Genomic DNA, 12330 nt, shown 5'->3' on the forward strand with positions numbered 1-12330 from the left:
GTACCCTGGGTAGGCAGGGATCCACAGTGTGTGTACACCAGTTCTACTTGGAGGCGAGGGGCCACTGACACCTGCTTCCTAGTCGTAGGCTTGGGGTAGCTCCTGCTCCAAACTGGGCTTCCAGCCAGAAGCACAAACACACTGCCAGGTTTCCACTCCAACCCTGTGTTTGGAAGTTGTGTCCTACAGTCACCTTGCATCAACTGCTACAAATGGCAGCTTCAAAGCCAGCCCTGGTAGAGGGGCTTAGTGCGTGGCTGCCTTGGCTAGGCTGGCAAGATAGATCAGGCCTGGCTCATTCCTGGGAAGCTGACTGTATGGTCTGTTTCCAAGGTGACTCTCAGCCCAGTATGCTTGCTCCACGCCTGTGGTCGCTCGCTATTCAGGAGTCTTCAGGTTCAGGGTCTGATCAGCTGAGAGTCCTCACTGCTACCTAGTCCCATCTTAATCTAGGGCCTCCGGACAGATCTTAGTGGTCCACAAGAGCCCGACCCAACTTGGGGGGGGTGGGGTTCTAAGAAACCCTGAATCACACTACTCAAGGCCAGCCTGGGCTACGCAGCAAGAACGGGTCTCAAAATAAAGCAGTTGCTATTATTCCCACCTCTGGATTAAGGTGTGCAGAGTGGGAGATGGGGCAACCCCCACACCAGTTTCCACACCCTCCCCTCTCACACGGAAAGCATCTGGGGCAAGATGTTCACCTTGAGGTGTGAGAAAGGGGGCGACAAAAATCACACAGGAAAGAGCGGCAGGAAACAAGCCAAGAAACAGGTTTCTCACCATGGGCAAAGGGCTCGGCCAGGGGTGCCCCAGGGTGGAGGCTGCCCCTGGAGAATTTATTCTTCCTCTCCTCCGGCTCCTGTGGTCACACTTGTGACTGCATGGAAAAGGCAGCCTGGCTAAAAACCCCTGTAGGCATCCCTAGACGACTGAGCTTGCCTCTGGATCCAAGGGCAGAGTCAGGGCCTGTCCCAGCCCCAGTGCCTATGTCTCCCACACTGGTCCCACCCTGGCAATAGCATACATGTCAGGCCAACTCAGTCTCCCCTGGTCTGGAAGTTGGTCTCAGTCAGAGGGACAGGACCCACATTCCCTCAGTTAGCTGGGCCAGCCTCCACCATCCCATACCTAGGCACGGCCACCCCACCCTTCCCCCAAGCTGGTATTTCTGAATGGACCCTCGCTGCGGTGCGGGCAGCCCCTGCCTGGCCACCCACATAGCTGCCAGGGATTTCCCCTTCCAGCCTGGGAAAGCACAGGTGGGCAGGCTAATCTGTGAGGAGGCCCAGGGGGTTGTAACTAGGAAACAAAACTGAAAGGACAGACCCAGCTCCTAAGTCCAGCCATGTGTCACATACAGTAGAAGGTAGCTGGGCCCACTGCTCTGCTCCCCCCCCCCCCAGAGTAGGGGTGTGTGTGCGTGTGCACATGCGCGTGTGTCAGCCTCCTGGCTGGGGCTTCTGTGAGTTTCATTTCACTTTGGTTCTGCTCTTCCCCATTCAGCTCTGTTTGGCTCCTCAGAATTGAGGGGCAGGAGAGATTTAGCCTCCAGGAGCAACTCAGTGCGGATGGGTCGCCCACTTGACATCCTGCAGGAGGCTAAGAGCTGCTGGCTCAGAAACTGCCACCACCACCTAACATGGCAGGCAATTCATCCTCATTAGGAAATGCCTAATGACAATGCCCTGCCCCCAGCCAGGGACCCCACTGACCTTCACCAAAGCAAAAACAAAAACACAAACTAGGGAAGTTAGAAAAGTCTTTTAAGTTTTTAAATTAAACACAGACTGGGAGCCTGTCGGACAGTCAGAACAGGGATGGGGCACAAGCACCCACATCAGAGGGCAGCCAAGTCTTCACACCTAGCTGGTGACAGGGTGACAAGTTTCAGAGTCAACAAGAGGCCACCGCCAGCAGAGATGAAAATCGTCTACCAGCAATGGGGTAGAAGTCCATGATTCTGAGGACCCTCCTGGGACCACCTCCTTTGGTGGTGGGGCTTCCTAATGGCTGGCACGCCTTCTCACAGAGCAGCACAGCCACCCGGCTGCAAGTTCGCTCCATCTGTGAACACCCTTTTGTTCCCCTCAATTGGGCAGAGAAAGAGGTGCTGGCAAGGAATGTGAGCCTTGCCTCTGACAGGAACACGTGTGCAGGCCCCACTCTCACAAACATTAGCTAAATTTATATTCATATATATTATAGTTATATATTAAAAAGAGGAAAAAAAAACTTTCCCTAAGAGAAACTCCTGAAGAGCCCAAGTGGCTCAGGATGTTTACTGTCCCCACCCACCCACAAAATTCTTATAAAATCTTCCAGTGCGATCGTGAAGAAACCCCCCCGCCCTCTTGCGTTCCCCCCTCCCAGCCCTCATCTGTGTCCCCACAACCCTGGACTGCCCCCTGCTCCAGCCCAGTGGCGTCCAGTCTCATCTCTGGCCATCCATGGCTGCCATGGCTTTCTGAGGGGCGCCCCCCTGCGATGCTCCGGGGGGCCACGTGGGCTGTGGGCAGTGGAGATGGAAGGTGTTGGGGGAAGAGGGCGGGATCCAGGGCACCTGGTGATTGGGTGGGGATGCGGCCCAGAAGGGGCTGAAGTTTGCAGGGGGGGAGCAGGCCACGGCTGCCATGGGGCTGCTGCTGCTGCTGCTCTGCAGGCCCTCAGAGGTTCGAAGCTTGGAGAACATGGCCAATGCATCAGGGAAGTTGGGTGGTGTAGCAGGGGTGTTGCTGGGGGTACACATCTGTAGGAAGAGAAGAAAGGTGTTGGTGAGGCTGCAGGGGAGGCAGGGCGTGCTCACTGCCCAAAGCTTGAAGACACCCAGCAAGGGACATGAGACGTCAATGGTTAATTCCAACTCAAAGCTAGGGTGTCATCGTGAAAGGACAAGGGGCAGCCCAGGACACTGCTGCCCAGCTCCTTTTCTGGCTTGGGGGAGCCAGCTGGCTTTCTCTACAATCTACCCTAGATGTCCCCAGGGTGTTAGGCGCCGGGGTGCAGGCCAGGGGGAGGGTCTCCTCCCTGTATGAGCCTTAGAAAAGCTGCGCTTTCTTAGAGCTTTCATTCAGGCGACAGGGCTTGGCCCCTGCCTCTCTCCACTCATGACTTCCGATGTGCGGATCTGGTTAGCTCAGTTATTCTTTCTGTAACAGAGGAGGAGGCTGACGCCCAAGGGTCAGTCGCAGTTGAACATGCACCCAAGGCAGGTATCCAGGCCCAGAAGCCTGAGCCCAGCTGCAGTCAGGGTTAAGTGCCTCCTCGTGTCTGGGCTCCTAATCCAAACACGCAACAGCCATGCCAGTCCCAGATGCCAGCGGCACACTCCTAGGAGACAGGTGGGTCGGAGCCCAGGACCTACAGGAGCTAGTTCTGACCTCAAAGCTTCTTCTCCCTCAGGAGGCCAGGGAGTCCTTTCAACTTCTCCTAATTTTAGCAGCACTGGCTCCTCCCCAAGGCACAGGGCACTGGGGGTGGGGTGCTGAGACACAAGACAGGATGCTAAAGCTTTATCACTTTAGTTAAAGCAAAGCCAGAGCCTGGGGCAGGGACCCTCCCCCCCCCCCCCCCCCCCACTGAGGCTGTGCCACATCAGCTCTTAGGGGACTCTGACCATTGTTTGCTCCAAGGCCCTGAAGGGAAGGCCTTTGGCCTTAGGCAGGTCTGGCCCCACCCAGACACTTCCCTCCTCCTCTCATGATTCCCTGCCCACCCCCATGACTTCTCGGTAGCAGGAAACAATGAATGGGGGGTTGCGGGTGGAGGCCAGTTGCATCACAGCATCGTGACCGACTTCCCCAGTCAACTAAGCCAGAGAGGCCAGGTCTCTTCTCCAGAGCACAGCCTAGAGGGTTAAAGGGGCCTGTACCCACCTGCCTGGGGGAAGCTCAGACAGGTCTCCAGGCCTCTCTGCTTTGGTGAAAGCAAGGCTTGAACTCCATTTCCTAAAGCCCCTCCTATAATCTCAATTCTGAGCCCCTGTCAAGGCCGTTTCCCCTCTCCCTACAAATGCCTTCTTGCCCCTCCCCCTCATACAACTGAGGACCCTTATCATCTGTGACAGCCTTCCAACTGTGGCTGGCAATCTACAGGACAATCGTTTAGCAGTTATCACCACTTTGCGTTGACTTTTCTTCATATTAAGTATTTATTTGAGACAGTATGCAGCTAGATAGACCAGGCTGACCTGGAGTTCACAGCCATCCTGCTGCCTCAACCTCCCAAGTGCTGGCTTCAATGTTTTTATTTACGTTTTCTAATTGTCTTAAAAACTGGCCTGACTCTCAGAACAGGGCTGCTGTTCCTTACTGTGCTGGTGAGGCCTCCAGCACAGGTCCCTCCTGGGTGTACTGATTATAACGTCTGAGTTACAAAACCAGCTGTCTCCCAAGGGAAGCTTCCAAGGAGAACACACAGACTCACAGACACAGAGAGACACACACACACACAGACACAGACTGGGGCCTGCTGGCTTCCTTGTTCCAGGCCCTTCAGCATGGCTATGCTTTTCTGAGTGGACTTGTGCACAGGAAGACACTGAGCAGGATGAAAGCACAAGACTCCCAGGTCTAGGAAGCTAGAGGTCTGAATGGCTGGATGTAGGAGGGGGTCTTGGGCATGATGAATCCCACCTGAATTTCCTAAGAGCTTGGCCGCAGCGGCCAGGGCCTACAACACCATTCATTTTCCAATCTTACTCCAAATGTTGAGAGCTAGTTTAAACGGAGGCAGACTCTCCTCCTTAAGCACCCCCCCTCGTTTTTGTCAAAAAAAAAAAAACAGTGCTGAGAACAAGACACAGCAGAAGACCCACGTGTAGTCTGTCTCCTGGGGACAAGGACACCCAAATTAAAAAAAAAAAAAAAAAAGCCAAAAATGTCCAATGGCAGATCCCTAGGGAATAATGTTTTACCATCCCTCTCCTGGGCTCAGGCCCTCCTACACGTTTGGAGCTAATAGCTAACTAGGAGTTGGAGCGGAGAAGGGATGTGCCTGGCCTCAGGAAAGCAGGGTACCCACTGACCAGAGGGCAAAGGCTCTAGCCTGGAGCCAAGTTGGAAGAAGACAAATCCAGGCTCCAAGAACTGTTTCCTGGACTGTTTTGTTTCTTAACATACTGAGATTAAAAGAAATTCTTGGCCTCACCTTAGGTATATAAATCTGTATATCCTCCATAAAGGTTATGCTCCCTCGAGGCTTTGGAAGGGCCAGCCTACCTTTGTGGGTAGAGTTGGACTTCCGGAGCCAGGGTGGATCTATCCCTCCCCTGCTTCCTGCAGCTCTGGGTGGGTGGCCGTGCGGGGGTGGGTGGTGTGTTGTGTGTGTGTGTGTACACACGGCTGTGTGTGTTGCACCAAGACACAAATCCCTATTTCAGTCGTGTGTGCTATTTCAGTCGTGTGTGTGTGTGTGTGTGTTTTGCATAAAAACACAAATCCCTCAGTCCCCCCCACCTCCCCGAAGTCCCCAAAGGTCTGGTTATCCTCGAGCCCCTTCCCCATCCTCTGCTATCAGAATCTCAACATCCTGCTGGGAGCCGTCTTCCCTTCCTTCTACCCCCACCTCCCCAACACCAGGGCCCTTACACCCAGGGCACAGCGCCCAGCGCAGGGCCTCAGGCCCCGATCCAGGAGCCTGGAGGCGGGCCCCAAAGTTGGGCGAGCCAGCGCCGGCCTGGGAGCGCTCTTTCCTGGAAGACATTTTGGCTCTTTGTTTACATTCGCGGCGCGCCGCTCCCCGGCAACATGGCTGTCACCGGCGCGGCTGACAGCGACCCTGCCGCACCGAGCGCCCCCTCCGCGGCCCTGGGGAACACTTACCATCTGCGGGTGGTGATGGCTGTTGGGAATGTTGCTTTCTTGAAAGAACGTGCTTAGGGCGGTCTGCGGACAAAATACGGGACGCAGCGGCGTGAGCGAGGCCTGGCCGCCCCGGCACCCCCCGCCGCGGCCCCACACCGCGGCCCCCCGGCTCCCACGCGCGCTCCCGGCCCCGGTCCGGTGCACACCTCGAACTGCCAGTGCGCCGCTTGCAGCAGCTGCTGCGCCTGATCGGCCGCGCAGCCCGCGGCCAGCACGAACTGGTTGATCATGACCTGGTGCCGCAGCTCGTCCGTGTTCACCGACATGGCGCTGGGCGGCCGCCCCGGGCTCACGCTCGCAGCTCCGCCGCCGCCACCGCCGCCCGGCGAATGTTGTGGTTCGGCTCGCGCGGCCGCGCCGACGCCGCAAACAACAGCGCGGGGCGGGGCCGCCAGGCCCAACGTTCGGGGGCCGCGAGCCGACGCCGCTGATTGGCCCACGCGCAGCCCGGCCAGCCACCGGCTCCCACACGGACGTTCGATTCGAATCCTGCGGCGGGCCCGGCCGCTCTGTTTCTCTCCTCGCCTGGCCGCGCCCATTGGCGGAGTCGGTGCCGCGGGGGCACCCCGGCATTGGCCAGCCTCCGTGTTTTGGCTCCTCCGGGTTGGTGGTTGGCTGGGACCGACATCGGGAGGCGGGGCGTGATGCGCTGATTGGCCTACCGTAGGCCTGTTTGAACTCAACTCGAAAACCCTGACCGCGTTCTGATTGGTGGAGGTCGTCAGTGTTTGCTGTTGTAGGCGTGGGGGTGGTGCTGGCCAAGTTCATTCATTACTTCATTGAAACTGAACATGCTCAGCTGGAAAAGCAAGACGGGGTGGCTTTGACTCATTTCCTCTGAAAGATGTGGTCATCTCGAGAAACAGAACGATCAAAATAGAAAACACACAGAACCTTAGCAGCCACTCGACTCTCAAGAGTATTTAAATTTTTAAATAGCTTCTAAACAGTCTCTCTTAAAAAAAAAAAAAAAAAGAAAAAAAAAACTTTTGAAACAGCGCAGGCAGATCCGGGGTTCAATTTCTTAACACCATAAAACAAAACAAAACAAAACAAAACAAAACAAAACAAAACCAACAACAACAACAAAAGAACCAGGCTTAGTGACCACATGGTTTTAATTTCAGCGCTCAGTGGGAGGTAGAGGCATTCGGATAGCTCTGAGTTCGAGGCCAGTCTTGCCTACATGGTGAGTTAGTTCCAGGACAGCCAGCAGGGCTACATAGAGAAACTCTGTCTCCAAAAAGACACACACACACACACACACACACAAGGGAAGGGGGGGGGGAGGATGGCCAGTGCCAGGGCATGCTTTGCATAATCCAGCCTCGGGGTTTAAAAACCTTATGCATTAAAAAAAAGTATCTGTTTTCAGCATGAAGACATTTTCTTTGTCATTATTCCCTGATCAACAGTACATTGATACATCTATTCACATGAAACTTACATTGTATTGGGTATTAAAGTGATCTAAAGATGACTTAAGGGACACAAGATGGTGAACTTGGCTGGTAGGAAAAGAATGACACATTGTATATAAGAGCCCCACTTATCCAAGGATTCTGTACCGTGGGGAGCGGGCAGGAACTGTTTCCACCCTGATCTGGAGGATCGGATTGGGAATTTACTGTGAAGGCTCCTGTTTCAGGAAGACATTTTTCATCAGAACTAATTACAGCGAAGGTTCTAACTAGTTAGGGTGTGCAGAACAGAAGGACAGAACAGAAGAACAGAACAGAAGAAAGCAAACCTCAGTTCTATTTCCTTGCCAGTGAAGGCAGAGGCAGTGAGAGTCGCTTTCCATGGTGTGGGTGTAAAACCAGCCTGGGGTTGACAAGCTTGGCAGCAAGCGCCTTTACTCACTGAACTCTTTTTATTTTACCTAAAAGGACTAAATGTTCTCTTTAAGGGAACTTGCCAGTTTTTTAGAAAGTATATAGGTAAGAATAAGATTACAACTGATGTTTGCACACCAATGAATGCACCGCTGGCTGGAGAGCTCTCTCCTAGCCTACCAGAAGCCCTGGCTACCTCCCCAGCTCCACAAGAAGAGAACAAAAAGCTTTGGGCGCAAGGATTAGTTAATCTTGTTTCTTTTGTCTTCTGGTTTGTTTGTTTGTTTTGAAGGGGTAGGAGTACTATAATTATCTTTAGATATCCCCAAAATGCCCGAGGGCTGAGGCTGTAAGTGTGCCTGGGAAGTCAAGTATCCCCCCTCCCCCAGCCGTGTTTCAGGGTCCCCTAAAGCTGTTGACACTCAACTCCTTTTATGTAGCATAGCATAACACAGCATAGCATTTGTACACAACTCCTACACAGCCTCTGATATACTGTAAATAACCTCTAAAATGTCTTATAATACCTAATAGAACATAAGCACTAACAGTTGTACTGTATTGTCCAAGAAATAAGGAGGGGAAACCTGTGCATGTTTAAAAAAAGAAAAAAGTCTGTACAGATACAATTTTCTGTCCTGATATTATTTCATCAGGGGTTGCTTGAATGCAAAGATGTGGTGGTGTAGGCTAGGTGGCCCCTGTAGAGCTTCAAGGTCTTTCCCTGCTCCTCCAAGGTAATTGCAAGGTGAAAATACAAAGGCACAGCCAGCAGTCTGCACTTCCAGGGATCTCGGGCCAAGAGCTGCCCTAGAACAAGGAAGCACTGTCCTTGTGGGCTGCAGGTATTCACAAGTACCTACAGGTGTCCAGCATGCCGGCGCGGTGAGTAGCAAGGTCGACTTTGGGCACAGACATTTTAAGAGAACGTGCCTATAGCCTCCAGGTCTTCATTAAAAAGTTCCCACACCCACCACCATGGGGGTACATGAAGGTCTGTAATTCCCAGCATCTGGGAGGTTGAGGGGGAGGGTTAGGACTTGTAGGCTAGCCTAGGCTATATAAAGAATGATCCAGCTCTCAAGGAAGATGAAAGCTGAAAAATCTGTTGTTTCCTGGACATTAAGGCAGCTAATCTCTAAGGATCAGCTAATGTTTACCCGGTGCGAGACCCAGCTGTGGACTGCTGGGACGAGCGGGCAAGTCTCCTAAGCCTGAGGGGCTGGAGCTCAGGTGATCTTCTGTGGGCGAAGGTCATCCCAAGAGGAGGCAGGAAGAGCTCCAGAAATAGGTGTGTGATCTGTGGTCCTGACAGGTGGAAGGGCTTAATCAATACTTAAGGCTTCTGAGAGTCTGGTTGAAGATGAATGGCTAGGAGCTGAAGGAGAGCCACTGAACTCCCTGGGCTCCGGGGCTCCAGGGCTCCTGGGAGGGAGCGGGGAAGAATGGATGAAGTCATGTTTGTTGAGGACTTTGAGCTGTGGAGATGAAAGCGAATCAAGTGCAAGGTATTATTAACCGAAGGTGTTATTATCTTAATCTGAGAGGACAATACAAGGCCAGTGAAACACTGCAATAAAAACATGCCATTAATAACAAATGAAACACAACTGGTAGCCTCCGAGAGAACAAAATCCTTGTTACATCAATGGCAGGACCACAGAGCTAGGGATGATACAGCAGCTAATAAGAGAAACATCCTTGTGTGGGGCCGCATAACAAGATCTGTGTGAGTGAGACCGTAGGTGGACTGGCGATAGTGGCTGATAACACTCAGTCGCCCTGCGCTAAGCACTTCCCAGGGAGCCAGGCACCTCTTATTTTTGTCTTCAGACCATCCTGGAGACAGCTAAGGGACACCAGACCAGTACCATGAAGTAGCAAGTGGCGTCACACCCTACTACCTCCATTACTATGAGTTATCTCCTCAGTGGGGCTCAAAGAGGGCCCCTTCTAAGCAACTGCCTTTTCAGAGACTATGTGACATCCTCTAGGGAGGCAGCGAGGGTCTGGAAGGGCAGAAGGGTAGGGCGCCAGCACCCCCACATTTCCTGCATCCTCAATTTCCTAATCCTTTTTCCTCCCTTCCACTTCTTTTTGTTTGTTTGTTCATTGGTTATAATTTTTATTATTTCACTTTGTTTATTGAGACAGGGTCTTCACGTAGCCCAGGCTGGCTTTGAAATCACTAGGTAGCCAAGACTGACCCTGAACACCTGGTCCAGGTGCTGGAATAAGAAGCCCACACCAGCATTAAAGGTTCCTCCTCATTTCTAGCCCCGGACCCAAGCAGCTCCAGCATAACTGAGAGAAAGAGAATTTGAGAGTGCCAGGTTCCTACTAAGTCTAAGGCTTGGAGAGCGCTCAGAACTCACCAAGGTCAGGTAGCATGGAACTCCTTTCTTGTAGCAATGAACGAGATCAAGGTTGGGCATACAGAAGTTCCTTTCATTCCCAACCTTCCCCTGCCTGCCTGTCTTCCTCCAGTACCCCCTATTTATTTGTTTGTTTGTCTATCTATCTATCTATCTATCTATCTATCTATCTATCTATTTATGTAGCCCGGCTTGGCCCTGGACTTCTAACTTCGAAGGCAGAGCTGAGATCTGGTTTGCTGTGGATAAAGTTCTCCATCCATAGCCCAGACAGGCCTAAAACACACAAATCTCTTACTGAGTTCTGAGAGCACAATTGGTTTTTTTGTTTTTGTTTTTGTTTTTGTTTTGAGACAAGGTCTTTCTACCTGGCCCTGGCCTGGCCCTGGCTGGTCTAGAACTTATTATGTAGACAGGTGTGCATACTCTTCAAATATCACCTTCCCCTTTCAAGTCCAGCCGGCCCGCTGGAATCTCCTTAGAATCTAGGGCCTAGATAGTACTGACAAGATAGGAAAGGCCTTTCATCCCTGTGGTTAGAGACAGAAGAGCCAAGGCTGATCCCACAAGCGATGAGTTCATGCTGGTTTATACCAGATTATGTTTTCCACAAACTGTCACATGGCTCACAAAGGACAAAGGCCAGGGCCACTCCTAGCACTGTTGAAGGCATTCCCCCAGAGCAGCTCGGTGGCCTGGACACTCTGTGCTGTACCTGACAGCCAGGTGATAAGGTAACCCCACCTTTGGTTGCTGGGTGTGGCTTAGCAATCTACAGGGGCAGGGAGACAAAGGGAGGGTTGAGGAACAGCCGCCTCCAGGGTCAGTCTCCTCATTCTCGGGTGGGTGGGTATGCGGCTTCCTTCTCAGACCAAAGGATGAACACTCTAACACTCTCCTTGGGAAAGGAGTGGAGAGGTCAGGAGCTCACCATTCTGCCTCCCCAGCGAGAACATCTGCCTGCTGAGAACAGGCTACAGACCGGAGAGTAGCTGAATCTCCTCTTTTAATAGAGAAATGTATACTAGGGGGAAAAAAAAAACCCGAAAGCCCCCACCTCCACCCCCACCCCACGAACCAAATGCAAACCCCCCCGCTTCTTTCACCAGTCTCAATGCTCAAACTCGCCTCAGTTCTTCTCCAGCTCTCTCACCATCCTCACTGACCACATCTGCCCGTGCCATTGTGAGACTCAGTTCCTCGTTCACAGCTACTACCCTGGTGGGTGGTGATCTAAGTGGCAGCCCCTGGAGCATGTGAGAACTCCTCTGAGAGCGCTGGCTTTTCCTCTTCTCCATGACTCCATGAGGCAATTCTTATCAAACTAGCAGTTACAGATCATGAGGAAATAGTCTAAGGAGGCAGGCTCATTAGAGCGTAAAGCACAGGAATTGGGAGGCCTTTAGGTAAACGAAGGAGCTGAGTTGTGAGACAGGACAGCACAGACCAAAGCAAGGCCAAAGGAAGACCTGTTTAGGAGCTGGACATGGTGGAACACATCTGTGATCCTAGTACTCTAGAGTCTGAGGCAGGAGGACCACTGTGAATTTAGAGGTTAGCCAAGGGGACATAGCAAGAGCCCATCTCAAATCCCAATCAACCACTATTGGTTATATACTGGAGGGACTCCAAGATAACAGAGCACAACACAGCACAGATTCTTGCACATCACAGACTCCTCCCCCACAGCCAAGCAGCATGCTTCAGTGTTCACACTGCTGAGTGATGGAAACAGCCTTTGGTCTCCAACAGCCAAGATGGGCTGTATATGTTTGTTTGGGTTTTGTTTTTTTAAAAGACAGGGCTTCTCTGTGTAGTCCTGGCTATCCTGGAACTCACTCTGTAGAACAAGCTGGGCTTGAACTCAAAGAGATTCACCTGCCTCTGCCTTCTGAGCTTCTCCTACCACTTCCTGGCAGGAATGAAATATTTTCATAATTATTATTGTATGCGCATGAATGTCCACCTACCCGCATGTATGTCCTGCATCACGTGTGTTCCTGGTTCCCACAAAAATCGGCAATGGATCCCCTGAAACTGGAGTTATAGGTGGTAGGGAGCTACCATGTGGGTGCTCAGAATAGAACCCAGGCCCCTCAGCAAGAGCAACAAGTGCTTGTAACCTCTGAGGTCTCCATCTCCTGCACAGTGGAGTTCTATTTTGTTTGTTTGTTTGTTTTTGTTTTTCAAGACAGGGTTTCTCTGTGTAGCCCTGGCTGTCCTGGAACCCACTCTGCAGACCAGGCTGGCCTCAAA

General features: G+C 52.3%; 1 protein-coding gene across 1 annotated transcript; it reads right to left on the reverse strand.

Moving 5' to 3' along the window:
* Positions 1–1749: 1749 nt before the first annotated feature.
* On the reverse strand, positions 1750–6335 carry Ubald2 (UBA like domain containing 2). The gene is made up of 3 exons (XM_021177340.3): positions 6011–6335; positions 5823–5885; positions 1750–2749 (listed from the first exon to the last, which is right to left on the reverse strand). Exons 1-3 carry the CDS (start codon positions 6128–6130, stop codon positions 2435–2437), a joined length of 498 nt encoding a protein of 165 aa, XP_021032999.1. The 5' UTR covers positions 6131–6335; the 3' UTR covers positions 1750–2434.
* Between the last annotated feature and the right edge of the window lie 5995 nt (positions 6336–12330).

Source organism: Mus caroli, unplaced genomic scaffold (genome assembly GCF_978045245.1).
Source record: "Mus caroli unplaced genomic scaffold, Mus_caroli_1 scaffold_13, whole genome shotgun sequence".
Lineage (NCBI taxonomy): Eukaryota > Metazoa > Chordata > Mammalia > Rodentia > Muridae > Mus > Mus caroli.